The sequence below is a fragment of the Melozone crissalis genome, unplaced genomic scaffold, assembly GCF_028551555.1.
Source record: "Melozone crissalis strain CALT ecotype California unplaced genomic scaffold, PUWL_Pcris_2 ptg000088l_1, whole genome shotgun sequence".
Taxonomy (NCBI): Eukaryota; Metazoa; Chordata; class Aves; order Passeriformes; family Passerellidae; genus Melozone; species Melozone crissalis.
This window is the reverse complement of record NW_026535865.1, coordinates 3,164,008-3,191,886: the sequence shown is the minus strand read 5'-3', so window position 1 is coordinate 3,191,886 and position 27,879 is coordinate 3,164,008. Positions and strand designations below refer to the sequence as shown.

Sequence of the window (27,879 nt, the reverse complement as noted above, 5' to 3'; positions counted from 1 at the left end):
AACAGTTGCATTTTGTTTCTAAGCTGGAAAATGCAGAATAAGTGATTTCATTTGGGAACTGTGATGAACTTGGTCTTGCTATGCTGTTTATTTTTTTATCTCTGTCGCCATGGTGCCTGTGATTGCATGTAAGGTCAAGGTTGTTTCACATAGATGTCTATCTGTTGGGTTTTTTGTTCTGGTATTGGTTTTGGAAATCATTTCCTCCTCCTTATAACTAATAATACTTGAGGGAGTTTTAGTTTGTTTTAACCTGCAAGTGCTGATGATTTCAGAGGCTGATAGCAGATTAGGGAGTTGTGAGGGGGGAAAAGAGAGAGCAGAGCAGCTCAGACCTGAGCAATTAGAGGTTAGAGGAAGTGTGTTCAGCCATTGGTGATATGGAATGTAACTCTTCTGAGGGCAGAAATGTTCTTGTGGGGGTTTTGAGATATCATTTTAAACATCTCAGGGCGTTGTGAATTTTCCTTTTAAACCAAAAACTTCACTTGCTCTGCTGCTTTCATTTCCACTCCTCACCACCACCCAAAACTTCATGCTTGAATCAGCCCTGACAAACCACTCCTGAAGAGAGCAGAGAGGGAGTGGTGGCACAAAATGGGGTGAAGAATTCAGTCAGAAATGGGAACCCCAAAGGGAAGCTCCCCAAAAGCCATTTGTTACAGCCTGCATTATTTATTTATTTAATTTCTTTGCATCTTTGATCACTTGTGTCTCAGTGGTTTTTAATATCCTAGTGTTGCTAGAAGGACAAAGTTTAGCAAAGATTACCAAGGATGCAGTACAATCTGAATTTTGGTTGAAAGTGGCTGGATTAGTTTAGGCAATATTGCTAGAAACTAAACTACAGCAAAGTGAAGGCTGTCAGCATGAAGGGGTTGCTTTCATCTCATAAATTAATTATCATAGCTTTAATTCAGCTGTAGTTTCAGTTTTGGTTCTATTTCATCCTGATTTATACTTTGTGGAATTCAATACAAAGTGTTAATGTCTCTATGTCATTCATCTGACACATGAAAAAATCAAAGCTGTTATTGTGTTAAATCTTTTATATTCATTAATTATCATAGCTTTAATTCAGCTGTAGTTTCAGTTTTGGTTCTATTTCATCCTGATTTATACTTTGTGGAATTTAATACAAAGTGTTAATGTCTCTATGTCATTCATCTGACACATGAAAAAATCAAAGCTGTTATTGTGTTAAATCTTTTATATTCTCAGTGAACATCTTCACTTACAGTTAATGCTATGGGATGGGAAAAATCTGATTCATTTTGCACTGAAAGTTTGGTGTGGATGTGTAAAATATTGTATTTTTTGCTATAGCAGAAAGATTTGCAGCACAGACCTTCTGGATCTCCACAAAGTTCGCCCCAGTGCATTTCCCCAGGTTTGTACTAAAGAATGATTTCTGTGCTCAAGGCTTATCTGTTCAATTGCATTTTTTTTTCTTTAATATGTTTTAAAGGCTATACACGGTGTGTTATTGAAGTATAGAGAAGGTCTCTTTTAATAAGATGGTTTCATTTTTTTTTCTATTGGGAATGGCTTAGAGGCTCCTAGCAATCTCCTGTGTGTTTTTATCTTTTTATCTTTTTATTTTTCTTTATACCTTCTTGCTGTGTAACCTCAAAATATCATGGTGAAAAGGGATCAATAAGCTCGTTTTTCATTGATTGTCTATTCTCTGGCCTCTGAAAAGACTAGAACTGTGAACTTTGTTTTACATCAGATTTTCATAATTGTCTATTTAAAACTTGCCTGCAGCTAGTGGTTGCTAGAAATCTCTAAGACAAGCTAGCACTAATGGTCTAAACATAAATCTTTGTTGAAACAAAATGAGGAAAAAGGATCTGGGAGGGAAAAAAAAAAACCAAGAAGAAAAAGCATCTGTGCAGCACAGGCTTTGAAATATCTTTTTGCTCCTGGAAAAAGACCATCCCAGTCACAGGTGTATTAAATGACATTTTAATTTTACAAGCTGTTACATTAAGAGAGGAGGTGAGTGTCAGACACAGCTGTCTTGGATGTCTGAGCATCACTCTGGGTGTTTTCAGGTACCATTTGCATTGCAAGGTCTCCTCTTCATTAAATGACTCTCCCCAAGAGGCAGCACAGGAGATAATTGTTATGGAGATAAGTGGCTGCTTGCATTACCCAGAATGGGTCTGTGCATTTAGGAGAAAGTGCAGGGACTAAAATAAGAAGCAAGGGCTGATGGAAATGGGAGAAGTTGTCTGTAGGGCTGGTGTGTGTGAGGGGAGCAGCGATCGATGTGGGCACAGCAGTGTGCAGACAGTGCTAATTGAACTCAGAAAATGGCTTGTGGGCCAGGCAGCTTCTGCTAGGCAGCCTGTACTCATTTTCCTTGGACAAAAGCAGGAGCTGGAAATTAAAGGAACAGCTAATAGCCTGGGCATTGTATGTTGTTAGCCACAGCATAACCCTGCAGACTGCAGTGGCCAGCAAAAAAACCCCTAAGATGTTGTCTCAATGTAAAAGAAAAATTCATTTTTAGAGAGGTATAAACTGTGTTGTGTGTCCCCATCCCTGTCCCCTTGAGATTTTTAGGACTGGCCTGTCCTTGTGTAACAGAACTTTATGTTCCTGACTTGAGGAGCACAGAAAGAGAACTTGCTGGCCAATAATTTCAATATTTCCCCAAATGGAAACACAGGGACATTGGTTATTAAGTCTTTGTTTAAGAAATCTGGCTGGGCAAATCTTTCAGATATTTAATTAGTCTCCTTTTGGAGATGGAAAGGACTCAGTTTACCCAGTTTGTTAGACTGATAACATACTGTAGCCAGGAGGTTTCAAACCCAAACTGGTTCTGGGAAAAATATTTCCAGCAGGAAAAGATGTGGTGATATAATTTCTATGAAATGTCATTGATGAGACCCTCCCTGCAGCCCCAAAACAATTCCTCTGTCAATGAAGATTAAATGAGAGAGAAGCAGGTATAGAGCAGGGATATGAAAAAATGTGGAAAAACCTGTTTCATGGCAAGAACCACAAATACCTTGGTTTAACCGTGCTTCACTGAGAAGGCAGAAGTGAAAGAGAGAATTCTTGGTGAAGGTACACCAAGGAGGGCAGGCTGAAAAAAGGGAACTTTTAGGGCTGGGTGGATATGAGTGTTTTTACTAGGAAGGTGATACATAAGCTTTATCTGGGAACTGGAGACCCCTTGAGCTGCTCCAGCAGCAGCCCCTGGTCCTGGAGCAGCCTCCTGGGGCTGGGAGAGGAGCTGGGTCTGTCCATGCAGTGACAGAGCCCAGGGATCTGTGAGATCCCACTCCCATGTCCTTAAAAGCTCTCTGAAAAAGGGCAGCCACAGACCTTGGCAGGGATCAATTCTAAAGATTGTCTGGCTGAGTCTTCATCTTTGACTCCCCTGAAGCTCCTTTTTTAAAAGGATGTATTTTGTCTCCCGTTCCTTATCATTTATTACAGACATTAGTACTAAATAATTGTATCCATTTTTTATAAGTCTATTACAGGCTCCCACATATTGTGTAATAGTGATTAAAGTTTCAAATATCTTTCCAGTTCACAGTCTGTCTAGATTTAAAAAGCATTAAAAAGCTGCAGTATTAAAATTAAATTTAGCTCAGGTATCTATTATGTGCAGTGTGTGTGCATGCAGATATAAATTGCTGTGAGCATTAAGCATTGCAAAAAACTTGTGGGTTTTTTTTTCTGTGATCTCTGATTTTTCTTGTTTGCCATGAAATGTTCTGTGCCCTTATACGGTGGGGTGTGAATAATTGTGTGTAGGTTCTGGTGTTTTACTAAAGGAGAAGATACTTTGCAATTTCCACACTAAATGGGCACAGTAGGGACCAATTTCCTGCACTTCAGACCTGCTGATTTAGCCAATACAGTAAGTTAAGTGGCAGCTTTACATTTCTAGAAGGATCACAGGTAGTATAAAAACAGAGCATCTCTGGGGCCACTTTACTGTGCCAGGTCTGAGGGCAGCCAGTGGCGAGCATGGGGAATACAAATTCAAAAAGCAGCGGCAGAAGCAATGCCATTCCAGCTCACCCCGAGCTGTCTTTTTGTGGTTCCTTTTCAAGAAAATGGAATGAGAATGTTTTTTTGGACAACGAGCTCCTGACATCCAAGATCCTGTCAGTTCTCCGGCCGCATTCCGAGCGAGGGCTGCGAGCAGGCGAGCTGCAGTGCACGCCTCATTTTCTGAGCACCAATTCCATTTTTGCCTCTTTAGCCACTTCTCTGAAGGAGCAGCCCCGAAGTCTCCTCCTGGGAGCGGATGGCACCCCAGCACTGTCCCGCAACCTCGGGATGACTATCGCCCAAAGGGGACATTCCCAGCCTTCACTGAACACTGCTGGAGCTGTTAACAAATTTGGGTGAGTAAAATGCTTCTCTTCTAATCCGCTGGCTTCAGATGTCCCCCACCTCCCCAGCGTGGAAAGAAAAATGAGAATTCACGTCATGAGCTTTTAATTCTGAAAGTTTTTTTTCCTTCTCTTTTTACCTTTACTCCCTCTGCCTTGTGTCACAAAAGATACTGTGTAAAATAGTGCAGTATTTGAGTGTTTCTGTCCTGGATGTATTTGTCTTGAGAACTGCTGTGAAATTCAGTGATCTCCTCCGAGTTCAGCTATTCTAGGCTGGGCTGGTGCTGGCTGGTGTAGGAGGCAGCAGTGTTTTAAATTGCTGAATACCTTCATTAAAATAGTAGGCAAACTCAAGGCTATCTGCTGTTTTAAGTAGCTATTTACTTTTGATGTGCCCCAGTTATACTCCCTTCCCAGTGAAAGTGCCCTTTGTACTCTGAACTGGCTGTGGCTTGTCACCAGGTGATGTCCTTGTAAACTGTCATACCAGAAGTTACAAGCTTTGCTCATGCTGCTCTAATTAAACTGCAGTGTTTCAGCGTTGGAGTTGCTAAATTAATTTCACTGTTTAAAGAGTGCAGTGATATCTTTTATTTATTTATTGTAAGATAATTGCACTGTAGTTTAGGGAAGATGCTTGTCGAAGAAGTTGGATTTTTTAAATTTTATTTTAATTGTTCTGGTCTAATTTTTTTGGCCATTTAGGCTAATTTCAGGAGACATGGATGAAGGGGATTCAGGCTTTGTAAAATTTAAGCAGACTTCAGATGACGTTATCTCGCTTGCACCTTCAACAACAGACTCCATTTTTCTGGAAGGTATGGAATTTCTGTGCTTTTCAGGATTGTTATGCAACTTCTCCCATGGGTTTGAGAGCAGCATTGAGGTGTTTTTCCCCTTGTTGTTACTGATGGTAAACAGAGATATGGTGAGAAACAGTTGAATAATAATTGAAATTTAATGTGCTTTTGGTCTAGATGCATATTCTGTGTCCCTCCGGAGTGAAATAGAAACAGATGCTCATGAGTTTGAGGCAGAGTCTTGGAGTCTTGCAGTGGAACAGCCTTATGCAAAAAGGCAAAGGAAAGATGTTATCAAAAGGCAAGATGTCATTTATGGTAAGAGTATTTGTTATTCTTAAAGCTTTTTCTGTTTCATAGTGCCCACTGTTGTGATACAAAGCAGAAATCATTTTTGTTGGTTCCCATTTTGACTTGTGCTTGAAAACTAAAACTGAGTGAAGGTTTTTGAGTCTGTTACCTGCATTAATGTGTGTAATTCCTTGTGTGAGTGCCTTTAAGCATGCCATGGGTTTCAGCAGGGCTCTGTAGGCAGCAAATCCCAGCTGTACAATTGGGGAACAGCCCAGCTGCCCCTGGGAGATGTGCTTAAATAAGTAGGGTCAGTCACTGCTGGCTTGGGACATTAGCAAGGCAAATTTAAGAGCTTCACATGAGTGATGCAAAGACTGTAGTGAGGAAGATGATTGTGGCTTTCAGAGCCTGCTCTTCTGTCCCCCTGCTCACTGCACAGCATATAAATGACCTTTGATTTTATTTCTGTATTTCACCTTGCCCAGAACTAATGCAGACTGAAATGCACCACGTTAGGACACTGAAAATAATGCTGAAGGTGTACTCCAGAGCCATGAGAGAGGAGCTGCAGTTCTCACATGCAGTCATCAACAAGCTCTTTCCCTGTGTGGATGAGCTGCTGGAGATGCACGGGCAGTTCCTGCTCCAGCTGAAGGAGAGACGGAAGGAATCCTTGGAAGAGGGCAGTGACCGAAATTATATAATCCAGAACATTGGAGACCTCTTGGTAAAACAGGTGTGAACTCAATCCTGCCAATGATCTTGACATTATGAAGCTTCTAAAAAGCTTCCTGTGAGGGTGAAGTTGTGTGATGCAAAGATTGGTTTCATCCTGGTTTATGGTTCTCTTCCCAGTTAATGGGGGAGCATGACTCCCAGGAATAATTCTAGTCACAAGTGACATGAAATGGTCATTAAATGTTCTTTGAGCATGCATATATATGCCTTGTGGGATATGTGACTTGTTTGGTTCTATTTTTCATCTGTTCCAAGAGTAAAATAATATATTCCTAGTGTCCATTCCAGATTTGGCTCTCCTTCAGATAAAGCCAAACTTCTTCATTCTCATCTTTTAAAAATACAGTCAGGATCCTTTGGAATCATGGCAGTTCTAGTCAGGACCCTTTGAAATCATTGCAGTTTTAGCACCATTCTGGCATGGAGTGGTTGCAACAATTTCTACCATATATCATTACCTTTTTTTTTTTGCCCTTCAGCTTTTACAGTTCACAGACTTTTTAAGTGCAGAAGTCCAGAAATCCTTTTTAAAAATTCTCATCATTACAACCATCATTTAATATTTGGTTATCTTGTGGTATTCCAAGCCCTCACGTGTCACACTGCATAAATGTCTCATTTCTGGTACAGAAGAAATTAAAATAAATGTTTTAGAAACTATATTAGACCTGGAGTTTATAGTGGAGGTTAGTTTGCTCTGAATGATTCATGTCTTTCATTCTTCTATTTCCAATCAGTTTTCAGGTGAAAATGGGGAGAGAATGAAAGAAAAATATGGTGTGTTCTGTTGTGGACACAATGAAGCTGTCAGCCATTACAAAGACCTGCTCCAAAGCAATAAAAAGTTCCAAAACTTAATAAAGGTAAACGATAACCAGAAGTCTCCTATTCTGACTATGCAAAATGTATTTCACTGCTTTGGGCTTTGTTTTGTTCTTGAAGATCTCTCAAATGTGAATGAGCAGGGTTAGAAGCATATTCTCATTATTTGGTGGGTTGTGAGCTCCTTGTATTTTAGATCTTTTGAGCTACTTGGAGACAAATCCACAATTAGGAAGTGTTACATTTGAGGCAGGCTCTTGAGAGCACCCAGGACTGGGGAATAGAGTATTTGTTCAATTCAGGGCTCTGTCCTGCTGTGTGGCCATCAGGTTAAATTGGTTTGTTAATAAATTAAATCAATGATAAATGCTGTTGATGAGCTGCTGTAGAAAAAGCAGAGACTCTTAGTCGGGTTTTGCTGACACCATCATCTCTCCAAAGGCAGAAGATTCACTCCAGGGTGGTTTGCTGCACACTCTGATGTGCAGGTAATAGGAAAGGCTGAAGAGACACAGCCCTAATGGAAGCTGTAACCTGAATCTCAGGTGGCTTTGCAGAGGCCTAAATATTCTCATTTTCCAGTCACCAGTAAGTGATACTGTGTGAACTTTCCAGCTTAGCTCTGTACTTACAGCTCGCCTTAGCCTTTAAAGTGAGAGCCCTTCACTTCCAAGGAGCTAAATAAGTGAGCAGAGTTTTAAAACATTTAGCTTCAATCCTTGTAGAGAAAGATCTTGGTGCTGTGTTCTCCTGCTGCCAGGTGTGTGCTGTACCTGCAGTCAGATTAACTGGGGCTTTACAGTCCTCCCTTTCTCATCAGGAATGTGTTTCTGTAGGTCAGGCTGTTGGGGAGCATACAGTGGTAAAATAAACACTTAATTCCTTCATTATTGATCTAATTTGACTGGTAGGTGGTTAGGTCTGATTTTAAAACCACAGAACTTTTCTATGTATTTAAGGTCTGACCCTGTTACAAAGTGTGATCAGTTAGCAACAAGCTGACAGTTCAGATTTGGGAGTTTCCCTAATTGACTCCACATTTAGTTAACAGGAGTTGAAAACAGTACCTGAGATATTTTCCAATAATAAAGGCAATTTTTGGAATGTTATCAGGATTAGTAGAAGAGTGCAGCTAATTTCATGCTGCTGTGTCTAATGAGCAGAAGTGTTTTGGGGCAGAAGGCATGAGAATGGAGAGGGAGTTAGAAGAGCTCCATGCACAGTGGGTGTGACAAGTTTCTCTTGTTTTCTAGAAAATTGGGAACTGCTCTATTGTGAGGAGGTTGGGAGTTCAGGAGTGCATCCTCCTGGTCACCCAGCGCATCACCAAGTACCCAGTGCTGCTGGAGAGGATCATCCAGAACACAGAAGGTGGGATGGCTCCTGCAAGGCTCACAGTTGTCTCTTGGTCCTTTTTCTGCCATGTTTTGCATGTTCTTACCTCAGACAGGCTGTCACCTGCTTGCTCACTTCTCTGTTGGCTGATGATGCCAGATCATTCTCACCTCAGAGGGTCAGGAGAATCACAGAATGGTTTGGGTTGGACCTTGAAGTTCATCTCATTCTATCCCCTGCCATGGCAGGGACACCTGTCGCTACCCCAGGTTGCTCTAAGCCCCATCCAGCCTGGCCTTGAACACTTCAAAAATAAAATAAGATGACAATAACCTGCCACAGCTTCTCTGGGCACCCTGTGCCAGGGCCTCCCCACCCTCACAGTGGGGAATTTCTTCCCAATATCCCATCTAACCCTGCCCTTTATCAGCTTAAAGCCAACCCCACTTGTCCTGTCACTCCAGGCCCTTGTTAAATAGTCTCTCTCCATCTTTCCTTCAGCTCCCTTCAGGCCACACTTAGATCACTCTGAAATTTCTCTTCTCCAGGCTGAACAATCCCAATTCTCCCAGCCTCTCCTCAGAGGAGAAGAGAAGCATTTAAAGTTTGCAGCCACAGATAGTAGTGGAACAACAGGTTTAACCCACAATAGTTAAACCTATTGGTTCATTAGCTTTTCAGAGCTTTAGGTTATTACATTTTATTTTTAAATAAATAAAAATTTTAATAAAATAAAATGAAATTTTATAATAAAATAATAATTTTTAATTTTTTTTTTCTTAGAAAATACTGTTAGCTGTCCAGTATGAAACCCTTATGCTAAAATACACTTGGATGGCTCGTGTCTTGTATTCCAGAGTTGAAAATGTGGCTTCTCTTTTCCCTTAGCTGGAACTAGAGATTATGAAGACCTGACCCAGGCCCTTGGTTTGATTAAGGACACCATCAGCCATGTAGATGCCATGGTAAACGAGTGTGAGAAGGGGCAGCGACTCAAGGAGATCATGCACAAAATGGAGCTGAAATCATCTGGGAAATGCAAGAATGGGCTTTTGTTCAGGAAGGATGACATGGGCCAGAGGAGGCTCCTCCTGGATGGGATGCTGTACTGGAAAGCTGCATCAGGGAGGCTCAAAGGTACAGCACCAGCAAGGGCACAAACACAACTGGGAAACAAGATTTATGTTGGGGTGGTTTTTTTTAGTAACTGTTTATTACTGATCGATTGGGTATAAAATAAGATGACAATAACCTGCTTGTTTAATAGGATATTGGAGGAAATAGCACTTGTTCTATTCTTGGCTTGTCCAATAAGCATCTCTGTAATGGTGCATGATAAGTTCCTTATGCTGCTTGCTTATTATCTGGCTGGTCTGCTTCCCAATTCAAGAGGGAAGTCTTCAGATGGATGACAAAGCTTTGAGTCATCCTGACTTAGTCTCCTGTGGAAAGGCATTATCTCTGCTTCACACTTTGCAAAACCTGTGTCATGTCAGCTGCATGACACTTAATTCTGCATTTGCCAGAAAATCAAAGCAGTGGCCATCAGGGAATATTTGAGCAGCTTCATTGCTCAAGTGTTCAAGGAGAAGCTTCAGTGGCACAGTGAGTGCAGCCAGGAGTAGGTGGGACCCTAAATGGCTGCAGTTCCAGAAGAATCTGCTGTTTGGAGAGATGTGTTCCCTCTGGAGTGCTGGAGTCCATGTGTAGGATGTGTGTGTGGGTGTTCTCAAGCTTTAAATGGGCTCTGTTTAAATCAGCTGCTGCTGCTGCTGCATGGTTCAGCCTGACTGGGGCCAGCCCAACTGGAAGGCAGTAACAGACCCAGTATTGAAAACGTGACATGCTATTCCCTGGCCTGCAGGAAATATAAATTAAGTGATTTTTGAGTCTGGACTGGTCTTTCTGCTTTGAAATATCACTTTCTTTCCTTTTTTTGTCTCTTTTATTATTGTAGATATTCTGGCAGTCCTGCTCACTGATGTACTGTTGCTCTTACAAGAAAAGGACCAAAAATACACATTTGCATCTGTGGTAGGTATTGTTCTGTTTATTTAATACATGCACTTGGAGGATTTATGAAAGTGACAATAACTACAGAAGAAACACAGTTAGGGATGTTAGATACTTGTTATAGGAGATTCAGGAAGAAAATTAAATGAATAAACCAGCCAAGTATTATGGAATCATTTTTTCTGAAGCAGTTCTGATACTTATTGAATCCTTTCCCCCCTCTCCCAGTGCAAACCAGTATTTCCTTGCTTTGGCCAGTTGTAGCTGCCACATCTGCCATGGTTTTCACTGTTCCTCTTCTTGTGCTCTGACTTTCCCTTTCACTGAACTTTTTTAGGCTGGGATTTTGTGCACAAGTCATGGATGTTGCAAGTGCTAGAACTGTGCTTTGAAAAACTTGCAGATCAATCCTGCTTCTGTTCAGTGTGCAGGGAAGGAATCTCAGTTAGGGACATGGTAACTGTGGTCACAGTGCCCTGAGATTTACTAGGGGCAGAGAACTTTCCTGAAAGACATGGAATAAGCACTGAATGCAGATATTATTACTGCAGGCTCCAGAACATTCAGTGAATTCACTTTTCCAGGGCATTTCCACAGGTGTCCTGAGAGAAGTTAATTTGTACATTTTGTCCTGATCTAGTTCACTGATGGCTGTTGTAGAACCTGTAACAGAGAAATTCTTTTATGTAATTGTTTTCTTAGATGTATTTTTTTTTCAAGACATTAACATTAGAGCTGAATTCTAATGGCAAAAGCTATTTTGGTGACCTCAGGGCTGTACAAACAACTGCTTTTCAATTACCCTTCTCCTAATGCACAGAACAGGGTGCTGTGTGATGGATTTTTTTTTTCCTTCTGGAAACGTGCTCTACACTTAGAGTCTGACTAATTTTTTTGCATCTCTGTATATATACAGTTCATTTGAAATTTAATATCAGTTCTCCATAAATAAATCAAGTGAGAGGGAGCAAATGGATCTGCTCAGTGATTCTGTTTTTCCAGTGACCTCTGTTTGTGGCTGGAATTGCAGTACAGCTGCTCAGAGAAGCTGGCAGAAGCTGCTGTTCCTGGTGTTTGCTTCACACTTCAGTTCTCTTATCGTGGCTCTAGATTATTCTGTGAAGGCTCAGCAATCACAAAGAGCTGCTTTATCCTGGGAAGGAACTTTCTAGGCTGCATATGTTGGAGCTCTGCTGCAGGAAGCCTAGACAGGTTTTTAGTAACTAATATCCCTCCTGTAAATGTGTTTTGACTGCGAAGGCTGACAGCTAATCCAGTTAATCCTCATTATACAATACACTACCTGTCACCTGGTGTCATTTTTATCAGGGCCTGACACCCTCTAACACCTCTGGTTTATTTCTTTTAAAACCTCTAACACTTCTCTCCTTTCAATTCACAACGTGTCATTAAGGTTTTTGTTTTCTTTTTCAAATTTTGGGTTTGCCTCCTTTTGAGCAAAATTTTTTGAGCCTGTTCTTGACTCCTGGGACTCAGTGGGAATCTTTAAATTGACACAGGCTTTGATGTTCAATCTGGAATCAAGACCTCTTGTTTCTGACATGCATATTATTCATTCCATGTTTTCATTGATCAAATGACAACATCAGGAGTGTCATGTGAAAAAGTCAGAGTTATTTCATGATGTTACAGCTCCTGGTGGCTCTGGATAAACAGGAAGGAAACACAATTCCTAAAGAACACATCTAATGTACTGTGTTTTATTTTACAGGACTCTAAGCCACCAGTTATCTCACTGCAAAAATTGATTGTGAGAGAGGTAGCTAATGAGGAAAAGGCAATGTTCTTAATTAGTGCTTCCTTAAAAGGACCAGAAATGTATGAAATTCACACCAGCTCCAAAGAGGAGAGGAATTCCTGGATGGCACACATCCGCAGGGCTGTGGAGAGGTAAGGGAGGGGGAAAACAGGAGCCTGATTTCTTGCTTGTCTTCTACTCACAGGTGTAAATTTATCTTTAAAATCCATTTAACTCTCCACAAACTTCCTTCCTGTGTGCAATTCTGTTTGTGTTCATTGAGAAGCAATCACTGGTAAAGACGAAATAAAAACTTCTCAAAGACTTTATCACTCACTGATGTCAAATACAACAGGGCTTTGGAAAAGGGAGGGAGTTTGGCAACCAGGATAAACCACAACTGAGGCAAAAGCTTCAAGTTGAATCCTCAGATGGTTTTAAATTATCTCACATGCAAATCCAACATACATCTGTCTTTCCCTTTGGACAGCTGTCCTGATGAAGAAGGAGGTTCATTTAATGAACCTGAGGCAGAGAGAAGGCTGGCTGAAGCAAGAGCTGCAAAGTTAAAAGATTTTCAAGGTAATGACTTAGTTACATATTCTACAAGCTGCTTCTCAGCATTATTTGTGATTTATGGCTGTCTAATTCTTTATCAAGATCAAGTTTCTCCTTCATATGTCTTTCAAGGTGGTGTAAGATTCTGTAGAAATAGTGACTAAGGAAGTCTAATAAGCTTTGTCTGCTCCATAAGTTTTCTCCTTAACTATTAATTACATCTCTGTGTTTGATGCTCTGGCCATAAAATCAAAGATAATCTCCCAAATTGAGCACAGTCCTGTGACAGTGACAAGAAAGGCAGGACTGAATTTGTTTCTTCCTTCAGAGCGTTTGAACATGAAAGATGACCTGATTCTGCAGAGTCTCACTGAGAAACAACAGATTTATCTGGAAATGTCTGAGGTGAATGGCTTTGAAGACCATTCCCAAGGATCCCGAGCCAGGCTGCTCCTTCGGGGGGATATCTCAGAGAATCTGCAAGGAGAGGCAATTCTGAAGTCTGCAGTGACTGAAGGTGAATGGAATGTGGGAATGTGTGGGCATTCACTCAGGTGCTGGGGTGGGGATAAGCACCCAGGATCTAAGTACAGGCCCTGAAAATCATCCTGTAATAACATAATGCTTTTATGTAACACGGTTCAGACTTCCTCATTCTCAGAACCAACCTGCAGGAAAGGTGAAGTGCATTTTTGGCTTTAGGTAGAAAACCTGCACAGCTTGGATTGTTTTATTTTTGAGGGTCTGTGACGGTGTTCACAGGGGTCTTAGGATGAGGGAAGAGATGAGGATCTGACTCCATGTTTCAGAAGGCTTGATTTATTATTTTATGATATATATTACATTAAAACTCTACTAAAAGAATAGAAGAAAGGATTTCATCAGAAAGCTAGATAAGAATAGAGAAAGAAAGAATGATAACAAAAGCTTCTGTCTCAGACAGAGAGTCCAAGCCAGCTGACTGTGATTGGCCATTAATTACAAACAACCACTTGAGCCAATCCCTGATGCACCTGTTGCATTCCACAGCAGCAGATAATCAATGTTTACATTTTGTTCCTGAGGCCTCCCAGCTTCTCAGGAGGAAAAATCCTAAAGAAAGGATTTTTCATAAAAGATGTCTGTGACAAGGGTCAACCAATGGAATCTTAGGACAAGTCTGTTCAGAAAGGGTAGCAGAGTGCTCTAATAGCACACAGTCCTGAAATGTAATATTATAGCAGGGTTATCTATTAAAAACAGCCTGTCTAAAGATAGTGTGTTTACAAAGAAAATAAGCCCAAAGATAGTTTCTGTTTTAAAAAAGGAAAGAAAAAACAAACACTCAAAACTTGATAATCTTAACAAGGATCTTAATCCTTGCAATTAAGGAAGAGCTCATGTTCATATGAAGAGCCTGTCATGCAGAGCTACTCACAAAGGAGAATTCATCAGTACTGGAGGATATCTCAGACTGCCTGAACTTACATTAGCATGATAACTTGTGTTGCTGCATAGACATGGCTGTTTACATGACATGTTCTCCTCTTCCCCAGCTGAGAATCTCCAGGAGTTTATCTTCACTCACTTTGGCAGTGCATCCTGTCAGCCTGAGGATGGCTCAGGACTCCCCCGGAGAGCAGAGACCTTTGGAGGATATGACAGTAGTCCCTCAATTTCAAGTAAAAGTAAGAAAGGGAGCACTCAGAATTTTTCTGATCTTTTTACTGTGATTACTGTACAGAGAATAAGAAGAAGGAATTGAGGCTCTCATGTAAGGAAACTTCAGCAGGCTCTAAAAAGGAAGATCAGAGCAAATCTCCAGCATGTTTTGCTCCTGATCCCAACACTAGAGAGCAGAGTAGGGCTCTCAGTGTTATGCTAAGGGTGTTACTGTAACCCATTCTTTATAATTACCACAATTCCACACAGAACTTTAATTTTGTTTAAAAAAAAATAAGCCTGGCCTGAAAACCTAGAAAATTTGAATTCAGCTGTCTGTTTTCATTATGTCATCAACACTTTTTCCCACTTTGTATCTGCACAGTCACTAGAGGTTTGCTGAATCCTTAATAATATACATTGTTCTTTGGACACAGATGATTTATCAGTTAATTAATGAAATAAGAGGAAAGACCAGCTACTATATATGTCCATTTTTGCTTCATGCATTAATTGAAAAAGTGAATGGCCCTTATTTCACTGGTTGTTAATCTCTAGAGTACATTCTGATTCTCTGGAAGGCTCCATACAGCTGTCATGTACTTTTTACAAGAGAGGGTCTATCTCTCCTTGCCTCCTTCCACACTCACAGTGGTGCTGCAGTGACTGCAATATTCCTGCTGACCAGTATTCCATGTCATGAACTTGCAATTCTGGGAGCTGATTATTTTCATGCAGACATTGTGGTTGCTTCACTTAAAATAGTGTAAGGTAATTTGAACTTACCCTCCCTATTTATCTTAACCCAGTCTTCTCAAGTTTTTTAAACTTTTTTGAGCAGTCCTGTCTGTCAGTGTAGCCTGATCTTCCACTTGGGATCAGCATGGAGAAGCCATGCAGTTGCATTTTGGTTCAAAGTCACCATGTTTTTCTGTTCTGGCACTCCCTGAGTTATCCCAGGCCTTGTGCTGGTGTGAGCTCCTCATACTCCTCTCCTCTTTCAGGTGGCAGGAAGAGCAGTGGAGGTGACCAGAGACAGTGGGACTGGAGGGGCCCTGCACTGACTTCAGATGTGCAACTCCATGACCCCTCTTCTGATGCAGAAGAAGGATCTCAAACTGTATGTTGAGCTTATGAGGGATTTATTTAAATGCTTTTCATTGTGTTTGTCATCATGATAGTGGTGCAGAACAAATCTCACAAAGTTAAAGTTGTCATAGCTGGCAGGGCTGGACTGGAGCAGCTTTGTCTGTAAAATTACTTGACTCTTTAAGGATGTTTTATGGGGCAACTTGGTAGCTCAGCACTTGTGATGCAAGATAATTCAGTTTTCCATTTGCTCATTTGATGCTGTCCCATTAACACAACTTTAATCACCACACTGCTGTTTCAGCTTGGCTTATGAACTCAGTATTTTTGATGATTGTCCCGGCAATCCCAGCCCTTTCTGGCAGCACTGCCAGTGCACAGCACATGTCCCTAGCACAAATGTTGCTTTTGTTTCCCTTACAGAGTGATGGGACAAGGCTGGATGACAGCAGTGGTGCTCAGCCCACCGTAGAGTCTCAGGTATGTTATTTTTGCTGTGAAGAAATCCAATGGCAAATAGCCATAGTCTAATAATAGCATGTAAAATCAAACCAAACCCCCTCCAAAACTCAGTGTTTGTAATGTCTGTGGAACCCAGCACGTTAACAGCTCACTGGCCAAACTTGCCTCTGAATCCCTGTGAGGTTTGTACCTGTGCAGTGATTCAGTGCTGGGGCACAGGAGGAAGTGATGGTTAAACAGTTCAGGTGAAGAGAAGATAATGAAGATGTCTCTGTGGAATCTCAGGGAGATTTGCTGAGCACTGATTCACATCTGCACAAGGATAATAAACTGAAATTCCTTGTGCCTGCATATTAGCTCTTGCTATGCTAGAGTACTCTGGTGGCCATGCTTCCATTGTGCGTCTTTTTGTATAGATACCGTGGATTGTTTTCACTGCTAAAAAGTTTTTTAAAAGTCTAAAGCCTCAAAAGAGAGTTCTGCTCAAGTGCCTAATGTTTTTTTTCTCCTCTTCAGCTTGTCCATAGGATACAGACACTGTTGCAGTTGCTCTTCAGTCTTCAGGTAAACCACTATTTACTATCCAAGAGATTTGTTAGGCACTAAATGTAATAAAATTTATGCAGGTGTGGAGAGGAGCTACCTTGAAAATATCCCCTAAAGCTGGAGTGAAGTGTAGAATTTACTCCTGAGACTCAAGGAAACTGTGCCTGGTATTTTGGAGGAAGTGTTAGAGCTGTTGTCTTAAGTAATTATTTCCTTTTTCCTGCTCACTTAATTCTTTTCCTGCTTTGAGCTTTGTCTGCTCTCTGTGCTCATTGTTCATACAAGTGTGTATGAATTAGTCGTTTTAATGTTACCTTGCCTTGTATATTGCCTTGTAATCAGCAATATTTTGACTCAGATTTTGATTCAGCGTAAGAATTCTAGGTGCAAGGAATGTTCAGTTTGACATAAATAAGCATAATTTATTTGCTTGGCCATCTTCAATATCGTGTCAATCACCATGGGTTGTACAAGCTGGAATTAAGATATGCTCTGGGAGAAAAAGACTCAGCTGCTAGATGCTGTTGTCTCCTGCTTAGCTGTGCATGTTTTTTGAACCTGAAGCTGCACTTTTCTCTCCTGCAGGCTGTGATATCTCAGCAGGACAGCTACATCGAGGTGCAGCGAGCCACCATGGCCGACCGGGAGAAGCAGTACCGGCTGCAGTCCACGCGGGGCAACCTGCTGCTGGAGCAGGAGAAGCAGAGGAACTTTGAAAAGCAGAGGGAAGAACTGATGAACGTCCAGAAGCTCCAGAGCCAGCTGAAGCTGGAGCAGCAGCGCCTGGAGCGGGAGAAGAGCCGGCAGCAGAGGGAATTTGAGCTGAAGGAAGCGCAGCTGCAGGAGCGCGCCGAGGAGATGCGGCAGCTGCGGGAGAGGCTGAGCCAGGACAGGGAAGAGCTGGAGAGGCAGAGGGAGGCCTACCAGCACGACCTGGAGAGGCTGAGGGAGGCCCAGAGAGCTGTGGAGAAGGAGAGGGAGCGCCTGGATCAGCAAAAGAAGCTGAAGAAGCAGAACACTGTGTCGGGCACCTTCTCCCCAGAAATGGGCCAGGTGAGGGGTTGGTTTCCTCAGTTTTATTCCTGTTAACCTGCTTGTTTCTGGATGAAGGTTTTGCACTTGCTGCAGCACCAGCCTGTTCTTGCCTTTTGCTGGGCTACTCAAACCATCACCTGAAGTAGCTGGTGATGGCTACTCTCAGAGAGACCAGTGTTCATGAAGTTCCACCAGATGTCTGGCAATGAGAATATATTTTAAAAAGATAGAAATGGACAATAAATTATTTTCAATTGTGGCTGACTGAATAGTTCTCAAATTCAGGAACTTGTAGTCAAATGATTGCAGAAGCTGTGCTACGTCAACCGCATTTTGTACAGTTGATTTCTAAAAATATTTCTTGTGTTTTGAACAGAAATTTGGAGGTCTGATTAAATTAATTCATTGAAACTTTCTGAAAGTTCTGCTTTCTCTCTGCTCTGTCATCACCCTGTGCAGTCTGCTCTTTCCTAGGTGCACTGTTGAGCAGTTTGGAGCTGCTGATGTTCTTTTCAGTGTCCAAGGACTTACACCTTGCTCTTCTTTTTGTTCCCCAGGAGCCTTTAGGCTTTGTCTGTTCTGCTCTGCATTAGGAAGTGCTTCGTGCCCTTGGGGCTGGGGATGGTCTCTCCTTGTGCAGCTCTGCTCTTTCCTACGTGCAATCTATAGCAGTTTGGAACTGCTGATGTTCTTTTCATTCTCCAAGGACTTACACCTTGCTCTTCTTTCTGTTCCCCAGAAACCTTTAGGCTTTGTCTGCCCTGTTCTTCTCTGCACTAGGAAGTGTTTTGTACTCTTGGGGCTGGAGATGGTCTATCCTTGTGCAGGTCTGCACTTTCCTAGGTGCAGTCTTAAGCAGTTTGGAGCTACTGATGTTCTTTTCAGTGTCCAAAGACATCTTGCTCTTCTTCCTGTTCCCCAAGAATCTTTAGGCTTTGTCTGTTCAGCTCTGCACTGGGAAGTGTTGCTCAGGGCTGGGGATGGTCTCTCTTTGCACTGAAGAGGCTGAAAATCCCCGTTTGCCTCAGAATGCCTTTTCTCCTCTTGCAGAGCCAGATGATCAGTCACTCCATCAGCTTCAATGGAGAAGGGGTGGAACCCTCTGCAGCTGGCTCCAAAGCCTCAGTGAGGGTGAGCTCAGTGGCCGGGCTGGAGTTCCTGGAGCGGCCGGAGCTGGCGCGCAGGGACAGCACCACCCTGGAGACCCGGCCCTCCCTCAAGAACGAAGTGCCAATCCATCTCCTGAGTGCAACCAACCAGATCCAGAAACCAGCTGCAGTCCAGCAGCAGATCCCCACCAAGCTGGCCACCTTCACAAAAGGAAGCAAGGAGAAAGGTGGCAAGAGCAAAGCATCTCATAGGACAGACAGTTCAGGTATGTGTGGTTTTAAGTCCATTTAAATGTTTCTGATCTACATCAGGATCACAAGGAGACAGAACCCTGCAGCTAAACCTCTGTATGAAACCCAGAAATTAATATGCTACAAGTTATTAGTGTGTCTGCTGCAGTTAAAATCTCTTAAACTCCTAAAATCCTGTTAGCAGTCCCATGTCTATATTATCTGAATTGGAAATACAACCCAAAGAGATAATGCTGAAAACAGAGCTGTGTATTCCAGCACAACAGAATGGTGGTGAGAGGTTCTAAACCTGGATGCAAAATCTTCTTGTCTAACTGTAGAGTTAAAGAAAAAGAGCAAAACCAAAAAAACCCAATAATAAATAGGAAGCTGTTGTGCTTGAGTGAAATGTTTTGAGGCTGGCTTAGCCTTTTCTTGCAGTCTGTCCAGAGTTGTAGTGACATTGAATGCAGTGCTTTTCTTAGCACCAGTCAGTCATTAAATACAGATCTCCAGGCCACAACTGAGATGCTGTGTGTGTTGTAGAGTTGAAAGGGGCTAATTTTGTCACAAATAGAAGCAAGTAAAAATGCAGTCACCCTGTCCTGGTGTAATTTCTGCTTCTAACTGCTGGGTACTGGAGTAGTGATCTTTGCCAATGACAGACACACTAAAAACACTTTTATCTCTCCCACTTAAAGTAGCCCCACTGCCAGCTTAGGGGAATGGCCTGTAATTTTAAGTTACAAAATTCTCTTTTTAGCATTGTGCTGGATTCAGCATTGGCAAGCTTGTCCATCACTCTGCACTGCCACAGAGGACTCAGGCCAAACCTGACAGAGATCAGGGAGAGTGGGTTTGGCACATTGCAGAAACATCTGTCTCTGTCGTGCATGAAGTTTAGTGCTTTTGCAAACTTGCTTATGGTTTTGCACATAAATGAAGCCTGTATCCTCTTACCCTGCATACCAGATGCTGGTAATATAAAGTTCTAATGCCACATCTCCCCAGTTTATTTCTAATAGCTCTTACATAATGGTATCTGCACTGGAAATGGACTTAATGGTGTTTTTCTGTAATTTATATGAAAGGTATAAACCACTAATATATTGGTCTCTATTCTCTTGTGAGCATTAGTGGGCTTCATGCTTGTTATGCCCATGTGTTGGTCTTAGAATAAAATGGAACAAAACTTTCTGTACCAGAGGCAAAAATTCTGTGTATTGAATTTGGGTTTTGTGACATGTAAGGAATGTGTACTGAAAGAGAGAAGTTCTTTAGATCCAGAATAGCTATTTCATGAACTGCTTTCATTGTTGAAACTGAGAATCTGGGAGGCTGTAACACCAGAATCAGTGGGCTGTGCTGCTGAGCAGCTGTGAGACAGATGGAGAGCAGAGACAAAAGTTCGTCACAGCTCTGCGTGTTAGAAGTAGCACAAGTGGCCATTTGCTCTTTGAATTCTACAGACAAAGGTTTTTTTCTCTCTCTGCTGTGCTTGGTGATACTGGGTTTTAAATCTGAGATTGTCAGTAACTGAACCAGAAGTATCAAGGAAAAGTATTCATAGTTTAAACAGTTGAAGAGAAAATTTCAGTTGGACCAGCTCTTTGTTGTTTTGCAGCTTTCTTAGTGTGTAAAGGTGTCAGTACAGTGGCCCCAGCATGAAGCAGTGACATTTGTGAAGTGCTGCTTGTCTCTAATACTAATTTATGAAATGTTTTCTTCAGCCTCTGTTGATCAGAAGCAGCTGCTTCCCCCCAGGCTTGCAGGACGAGAGGAGGCTGTGCTGAGAGGCAGGAGGTCAGCGAGCCCATCCCTCCCAAGCAGCCAGAGCTCTGCATTCCAGCCAGGTATGCCTTGGCCAACCTGCCTGTGCCTGGAAGTGCCTCAGGCTCTCTCTGCAGTGTCATGAATGTGTCTTCTTCCATTTTTTCCCCTCTAGAACTGTATGGCCCTACAGATGCTCAGCCAGAAGCACTTTCATCTGCCTCAGCGACCCTCTTCAAGCCCAACAACGTTCAGGTTCAGCCCCTGGTGCCCTCTCAGCCCAATCTGTTGAATGTGCAAGATGATACCAGCAAAGAAGATGTCATTTTCTTCTAATTGTTTGCATTTGAAGACGAATCACCTGCCACACTGGTTCAAGAACTCAGGCCCCAGTGTGCACGGTGGTGGAGACCCCACATGGATGGATGTCTTCTGATCCCTGCCCAGTTACTACAAGCAAGGACCAGACCAGGATTCCTGTCCTGCTTTGAGGGCACAGTAGTAACAATTTGCTTTAAAATTCTCCAGTGTGTTGACACATGGCATGGCTATATCAATTCAGAGCATGTTAAAATTCTGACATTTATTGTAATGTGCTCTTTTTTGGAGAATGTAACTGCTCATGGGCACCATCTTGTAAATTGCTATCGGTGATGTTGAACCACCCAGATTTTTATGTAAAAAAGTTTTAGTAGTAGGCCCCAAAATGGCTGCAAATTTTTAAATCTGTTTTCCCAGGTCCAGGTCAGTAATGGGTTGTGTGTTGGTAAGCAGGTGACAGCAAGCCAGTCCCCTCCCTGCCAGGTGTGCCAGGCCCTGTGAACCCAGTGGTACAAGCCCTGTGGCCAGGGACAGTGGAAGAGAAGGTAAGGTGAGCTTCTGACAGCATCCTCAAGGGGCAGGAGCTCCACCTGTTTGTGGAGGAGAAGGGTTGGACGTGTGAGAATTCACAGTGAGGATGAAGAGTTGGACTGAATGCACATTTCATTGGCCACCAGCATCACTGGGATCTGTCTCCCTGTTGGGGACAGCAGAACAGGTTCCCAGGCAAACTCCTGAGTTGGTTCAGAATGAACTTAGAGACTTGGATTCTGTTCTTTGCTGAAGACATGTCTAAGAAGTGTTCAAATGCAGTAATTTATTGTCTTGTTTATTCCTGTTTTCTGCATCCTTTGTTTGTCTGTTAATTTGTTGGGACTTTACTCCCAGTACCAGAAGATATCAAAGCTGCTGTTGCTGCAGAGGCTTCTCTGCAGCATCATGTTAGGAATGAAGGGAATAAGAACTGTTTGGTTTTAGAATTAAATATAATTATAATAAAAAATACTCTCAGCTAAACCTGTGTTTAGCTGCTTTCAGCTAAACCAGCTTTGATACCTCTTGTGAAATGGGTCAGTTCTTGATCATGGAATGGTGGTGACATTAAGTGTTCTGCTCAAAAAGGCATTATTTCCCTTTGTAGTAATTTGCACAGTCAGTTTGTGTTGTGTTTTTCACTCTGTGTCCCAGATTCTTTTCCCACCCTCACCCAAGGATGTGTGTTCTGGTGTGTGTTGAGTGTGACTGGTCAGATACTGATGCACAGGAGAGATTGTTACAGAATTAAAGGAATCAGGATCTCAAAGCTTAAAATCTTGTATTAATGCCTCTCAGGGCATGATTGATAATAGCTTTTTTAAATACCTTTAACTGATTTAAAGTGATTTTAGCAGCAGTGAGTGGAAGGTCTGGTCAGTTCTCCATGCAGTGTCATGTCAGTGGATCCAGTGGTGTTTGCCAGTCCCTGTGATTAGGCCCTGTGTGATGTTAATGATGTCTTTAAGGCCATAACTTCTCTTTGCTTGAGAGTTTTAAAATTATTTCAGTAGTTGCAGTGCAAGAAACGTTATCAATTTTCAGCAGAAAACAGCAGCAGTTTATATTTTCAAGTGGTGATAATTTGACTAATTGCCTTCAGACAAGAAATTGAAGAAAGGGGAAAGATAAGCTACAAAATTCTGAATAAAGTCTTAGGGACAAGCAGTCCTGCTGGAACAGTTCTTGGATTTAAGGTTCTTTTTCTTTTCTGAGTGGTGCTGGTGCAAACCTGAGGCACTGAGTTCAGTGAGAGGAAAGTCCAAACTGAATGGCGCATTACAGGATGGGGGATCCTCCCCCAGCCCCCAACAAGTGAAATTGGACACATTTGGCTTTAATACCAAAGGGCTGCTTGGTAAATCAGCAGAACCTGGAGTGATTGTCTGCAGGAAACAGAGTGGGACTGCTCCACTGGTGGTTTGGTGGTTTTGGGATACCCTATGTTTGATGATTAGAACAGAGTTCCACTCCATATTCGGTTTTTACATCCCAAAAGCTAGTTTGGAATGGAGGGGAAATCTTAAAATCAGTGTAACTCCTGATCCATGCAGCAGTGTGGGATCCTGCAGCTCTGTAGGACTGGCACTGATTTTTCCACTGGGTAATTTAATTGTGCAGACTCTGGCCCCCTGTAATTTCCCCTGGAAGCTCACAGGGATGTTCTCTCCTTCATGCTGTGGTTTGGGCCACTCCTAGTGAAAACTCAATGCCCCCACTTGCCTTAAATTACCTTGGTTAAACATGCCTTAAATTACCAGGTTTTCAGGAGTTTTAGGCCAAAGCTAAGTTGCATCAGTGGAGTAAATCACCTCAGCCAAAAAGGGATGTCAGTTTGGGTGCTTGGAAGCAAATTTTGGAAACATTTATTTAGGTTTATTTTGTGCCTGTCCAAAAGTATGGGAGGGAGTGTTGGAAGGGCTGGAGAAGTTCATTGGATGCTTTTTTCTTCTGTGCAATGAACAAATTTGAATATAGAACAGTGACATGTGCAAAATAAAGTCTGCAGTGAGGTCCTATTTATTTTAATGGTTTATCTTTAATATTAACTTTTTGAATACTTCTTGTCAACAGTGCTTGAAATAAGTTTTGGCTGTTAACAAATGGACCCAGGCCTGTGACAGGCCAGGCTCAAACTCCAAAAGCTCCTTGGAATATGGGACCTTAGAAGTCATTCTCTGTCCTCAGTGCACAGGTCTGGCTGCAGCTCCTTTGTGAAACCTGTTTGCACCCTGAGATGGTGGCTTCTGTCACCTGGAGAAGGTTTGGGAATCAGCAGGTGCTGTGATACCTCATTGCTGCCAGAGTGTGGGCAGGGATCCATGCAAGGCTGAGGGAAGCAAGTGAATTATTTTCTTTTAATGAATCATGGGTCTCTTCACTTGTGCAAAACTGAATCTGTGAAATTGTTAACAGATCACTCCAGTTGAGTGAAATGGTTTTGGACTCTTCACTCAGATCTTCTCCTAGAAAAAGAACTCTTCTAGGTGAGTTAGTTTGCAAAGTGCTGCTGTGTCCTGGGCTCAGTAACCTGCTATTGATTCTGAGTTACATCCTTCCTATTGGACTTTTTGATCACTTCAGCTAAAACTTTCCTTTTAAGTGATTTCTGAGGATTAGACAGTTCAAAATTCTGTGCCTCCCAGGTGCCTTTTGGCTTCTTTCTGAGCTGGGGTGTGGAGGAAGTGCCAGCACGAGCTTTGAACTGCCGCCCTGTTTGCTTGGTGTCCCAGCCTTAAAGTTTATCAGCATGTTTGTCCTTCAATATTGTGATGTTGCAATGTAGAGGCCGTTTCTATGGTTCTGATTTCAATTTGAACTCTGGTGTTAAGGAGGCTTCCTCTTCCTCTTCCCCTTCCCATCTGGAACGTGGCTCCGGGCTGAGGATGCCTCCATGGCCACTAGTGCTGAGCACAGCTGCCCTGTGTGTGTTGTGGATGCTTCCCTGGTTTTTATCTGTGCTGTCTGTGGATTGTGGCTGTGGCATGTCCCACGAGTTGAGCTCGCTGCTCATCCCCCAGCGTGAGGCAGAAGAATTGGTGTTCTAGAGACGCTTGCTCACCCAGGTACTCGCCTTCCTGCACAGCTAGGAGTCATTCTAAATCATTTGCAGGCAGTTTTGTCTTTCTGAGTAGTGGTCAGATGATTCTGCATACATGGAGCTTGGTGTTTGTCATTTGCATTTACAATGAGAGTCGAAACTTAAACTAGGAAAGGATTAAAAAATACTTCTTGCATTTTACTTCTAACTCTGCGGAATGGGAGCCGAGGCTCCCCGGTGCTGCTCAGTGGAGTCCCTGTGTGTTGTGCCCCCCATGCAAGGGAGTTTGGAGATTTTGTTGTCTTCCCCAGCAGTTCTCACATTTACCAGGAAACAGATCTGCATGCCAGGTTACACAAGTGCTGTAGGCAAAGCAAAGCCTTCCCCCTGCTCTCTCTTCGAGACCAGACCCAACATCTTCGTAACCACTGGCGACTTCATCATCCTCCATCATCTTCAAACAGCACGTGTGAGCTCTGGTTCATAACATTTGTGCCATGTTTATAAATCAGTTTTTTATATTTTTGTACTGAAAGAAATTGGAGCACTTTAGAAAAGTTGATTTCAAATTCCGTTTCTGTCTGTAGCCGGAAGGAGATCTCTCATGGGTGTAGATCCTGTTGGCATAACTGCGTGCATCTCACTCAGAGCTGTGAACTCTCTTGACACTCTTTAGTCTTAGGTCTGGTTTCTAGGCCCACCTTGCACTGTAAAGATTTAGTAAATAATCATGGTCCATGGTTAAATTGACCATTTTGTTGGGGAAGAGTTTGGTTTTGTTTTTTCGTTAGGGTGTAAACATTGTAAATATTTCCTTTACTGTTGATACTGCAGTAGCAACATCTTTGTAGTCTTTATTTTATTTGTAAAGTTGATGGTTAAATGTTAATATTCTGTTGAATTGTGCACTCTTGATTAATTGTAAACATGATCTTAGCACACCAAATGATGATTTTTACAATGACTGCAATGTTTCTCCACTGAAGGATTTCAGAGCTGCAATAGGACTGAAACCAACTTCTAGCAATAAAAAAAAAGAACATTTAAAAACTCTCTGCCTTTATATCTGTATAATTATTTATTATTGTTTTCTGTTTGAATGAAGATCCAAGCAGCTGCCACTTCTCACGTGCTTCTCATTTGCCACAGGAACAAAACTGTGACGTTTTTCCAAAGGAGAGGACAGCACAGGAGATATTCAGTGCAGAATACAAATAGCTGCAGCCCTTGGCAGTGAGGTGAACACCTGAGGGAAAGATCAGCTGCTCCCAAACATCTGAACTCTGCTGGTGAGACAGAGAGAGAGCTTGGTTAAGTTGCTTACATTAGCATGGAGGTGCTTTGCATGGTGCCAGCCTGAGAACATGCCTGGCTCTGTCCCAGGCAGTATCGGTTCCCACTTGGAACAAGGAGAACAAAAATAGAAACTTTCTCCCCAGTGCCCGTGCCAGTTTGGCAGCACCATCCCAGAGCCTCTGCCTGGGGCTGCTCTTCCCAGCGCTGAAATTTCCTGCTGAAATCCCCACTGCTGGCGCAGCTGGCAAGCAAACCCAAGAGCTGCAACCTCCAATCGTTTCTAGAGAGCAGAGCAGATGTAAAACCAGGGAGACAGTGGGAGAGCAGGCCCCTGGATTGGTGCTCTCAGGGAGGAGGGAGGGGTTTGCCATTGGAATCCTGCTGCAATCAGGGCTAGGAAAACCCTGAGCCAGGGGGTTTGATCTGCCTGTCCCTGCCTTTGGGGCTTATCAAAGCAGCTTTGGGGTCCCTGGGCCTTTGTGTGCAGCAGTCAGTAAAACAAGCCAGCATTTATCAGCCTCTGAAGTGCATCTGACGTCTGGGTTCTGACGCACACTGGAAAAAAAATTTTTTTCTTCTTTTCCACATCCATAAATAATCAACGACTTCTAGACAGACCAGTGTTTAAAGTTTGGTCTTTATGGGAGCTGTCATGTGAGAGAGGATGACGTCTCAAAGTGAGTGTGTGTAGAAGCTTTTGCTTGTGCTCTTTTTAGGAAAATATTTCTTCCATCTGTGGAGCTCCTGGGAGCTGAGCCACAGTGCCTGCTGGAGATCAGTCACTGCCTCTGCGCTCCCAGACCTCCTGTCTGTGCCACCACAGCAAGGCCAGCCACCCCATGTCCATTTCTAAATCTTTTTTGGCAGCAAGAAGTGGAATCGAAGTGGTTTTGCGGGGGACAGCAGGGACGGAGAGTCTGGGAGAGAAGCTGAGAGGAGCTGCACTGTGCCTTGTGCAGTCAGACTTGCAGGAATTGTTTGCAGGAAGGCAAGAGGAGCCCGGATCAGGGAGATGCAGGGTGAACACGGCCGGGAGGGATCCCTGCAGCACCGATTCCCGCTGGGAGCTGCCCGGCTGCAGCAGCCAGAGCTCAGCAGAGGCAAGTTTAAATGCCGGGCAGAATTTGCATGTGTTAGAAGCTCGGTGCTGCTGCAGCCATCCTGTTCCCAGGTGTGTGGGTGTTGCTGCTCTCGGTGTTTGCACAGCAGCAGGGCAGACATTCCTTGGGCATTGCGGACACCTGGAGCGGCGCTGGTGACGCTGTCGCTGCCGTGTGACACACGAGGCTGTGATTCCAGGCCGGGTGTGACCTCAGGACACCCCGGCGGTGCCTTCAGAGCCGCTCGCACCCCGATATCCCCGCCCTGCCTTGTCTCCTCCCCAATCTGCAGCTAATTAAGCCGAAACCCAAACCGCATTCTGCTGCGGATGAATCACGCCGGGGCCATCGGCAATGACCAGCTTTATGCTAAACCTTCCTCTTTGATGTGGGTGAGACGAGGCTGATGGTTCCCATGCGTGCATCTGGGATTCATCTGGGAGCCAGATGCTGCAGGACAAACATGCACAGAGGATGTTGGCTCCTCCGGCAGTGGGAATGTGCTGCTTGCTGCCTTCCCCTTCCCTCTGTGACTCAAATCCGGTTTCATTTCTCATCCCGGCCATGGGGCCAGCCCAAGGCTCGGCAGATGGGGGATGTGGGGCCTGTGCTGCGTTGTTTGCTGCTGCTGTGCCCGTGGGATCTGGCAGAGGGTGAAAGCCAAACCCTGCTGGAGCTGGCAGTGCTGGAGTGTGTGACACAGGGTCCCCACTCTGGGGCTGCCACAGGCACTCGGGCTCAGGCAGAGGAACATCACTTTGTTCTGGGGCTCTTTGACTTTGTACAAGGGTCTGGAGTGCCAGGACACAGGGAATGGTTTTAAGCTGAAGAAGGGCAGGGATGGATGGGATATTGGGCAGGAATTGTTCCCTGGCAGGGTGGGCAGGCCCTGGCACAGGTGCCCAGAGCAGCCCCTGGATCCCTGGCAGTGCCCAAGGCCAGGCTGGACAGGGCTGGGAGCTCCCTGGGACAGTGAAGGTGTCCCTGCCATGGCAGGGGTGGCACTGGATGGGCTT

General features: G+C 43.3%; 2 protein-coding genes across 4 annotated transcripts in view; both read left to right on the top strand.

Annotated features, from left to right (window-relative positions):
• Window positions 1–22,657, top strand: part of ARHGEF18 (Rho/Rac guanine nucleotide exchange factor 18) — a 46,956-nt gene extending 24,299 nt beyond the window's left edge. For all 3 annotated transcript variants that reach the window (XM_054291165.1, XM_054291164.1, XM_054291166.1), the window contains 20 exons: window positions 1,327–1,390; window positions 4,235–4,379; window positions 5,076–5,188; window positions 5,348–5,488; window positions 5,950–6,200; window positions 6,940–7,065; window positions 8,278–8,395; window positions 9,248–9,496; window positions 10,317–10,393; window positions 12,105–12,283; window positions 12,622–12,713; window positions 13,018–13,206; window positions 14,225–14,356; window positions 15,335–15,450; window positions 15,843–15,899; window positions 16,398–16,445; window positions 17,013–17,480; window positions 18,513–18,837; window positions 20,533–20,655; window positions 20,748–22,657. In XM_054291165.1, coding sequence (XP_054147140.1) covers window positions 1,327–1,390; window positions 4,235–4,379; window positions 5,076–5,188; window positions 5,348–5,488; window positions 5,950–6,200; window positions 6,940–7,065; window positions 8,278–8,395; window positions 9,248–9,496; window positions 10,317–10,393; window positions 12,105–12,283; window positions 12,622–12,713; window positions 13,018–13,206; window positions 14,225–14,356; window positions 15,335–15,450; window positions 15,843–15,899; window positions 16,398–16,445; window positions 17,013–17,480; window positions 18,513–18,837; window positions 20,533–20,655; window positions 20,748–20,908 — 3,174 coding nt within the window. In that variant the 3' untranslated portion in view covers window positions 20,909–22,657. The remainder of the gene's footprint in view (window positions 1–1,326; window positions 1,391–4,234; window positions 4,380–5,075; window positions 5,189–5,347; window positions 5,489–5,949; window positions 6,201–6,939; window positions 7,066–8,277; window positions 8,396–9,247; window positions 9,497–10,316; window positions 10,394–12,104; window positions 12,284–12,621; window positions 12,714–13,017; window positions 13,207–14,224; window positions 14,357–15,334; window positions 15,451–15,842; window positions 15,900–16,397; window positions 16,446–17,012; window positions 17,481–18,512; window positions 18,838–20,532; window positions 20,656–20,747) is intronic.
• Window positions 1–27,879, top strand: part of USE1 (unconventional SNARE in the ER 1) — a 190,183-nt gene that overhangs the window by 102,376 nt on the left and 59,928 nt on the right. The window lies entirely within an intron of this gene.